Raw genomic sequence first — 582 nt, forward strand, 5'->3', positions numbered from 1 at the left:
CATATATGAATATATGTGTACATGTTTGCAGAGGAGGCACATGCATATGTGTGTTTGTTTACATATTGACACATCACAATGATTACCTTTGGAGGATTAAAAGGATATGTTTCTGGAACTTTGATTTCAAGGTGAAAGGTTGCTCCCTCATAGGGTGTGTCTGGGGGCCCTGCTATTTCTCCTTTGAGTTCTCGGTAATCATCCCCAACTAATTCTACATTGATGGCGCACTTTTGTGCCTGTAAAGAGAATATCTTGAGGTTGGTAAAAATGATGTATTAAATTTTAATTAGCAATAATTAGTCCTTTTATGACACATGTTTCTTGGTTTTATCCTTATGTTCCAGTCTGAAGGAAACTCTAGTTATGCAGTTATTTTCAAAAATCCATCTAAAAAATAGAAATTCTTCCTTTGGCTCATTTTACTTCAAAATATGAGTACCCGAAGTCACCCTGCGTGTTTGTGATTTCAAACTTGAAGAGACTTTGGACAAAACTATCAATAATCAAACCAATTTTTATTAGCTGGACACTATAAAACTGTCAGCAGATAAGGAAAGGAAAGAAGTCTAAGGTATGATT

At 35.1% G+C, this 582-nt stretch overlaps 1 protein-coding gene across 1 annotated transcript in view; it reads right to left on the bottom strand.

The window, feature by feature from the left end:
- LOC119585135 (ubiquitin-conjugating enzyme E2 K-like) overlaps window positions 1-582 on the bottom strand; it is a 15,575-nt gene that overhangs the window by 8,956 nt on the left and 6,037 nt on the right. Inside the window, exon 2 of the mRNA XM_037933766.1 lies at window positions 87-239. Within this exon, the coding sequence (XP_037789694.1) occupies window positions 87-239 (153 nt within the window). The remainder of the gene's footprint in view (window positions 1-86; window positions 240-582) is intronic.

The sequence above is a fragment of the Penaeus monodon genome, chromosome 19, assembly GCF_015228065.2.
Source record: "Penaeus monodon isolate SGIC_2016 chromosome 19, NSTDA_Pmon_1, whole genome shotgun sequence".
Classification (NCBI taxonomy): domain Eukaryota; kingdom Metazoa; phylum Arthropoda; class Malacostraca; order Decapoda; family Penaeidae; genus Penaeus; species Penaeus monodon.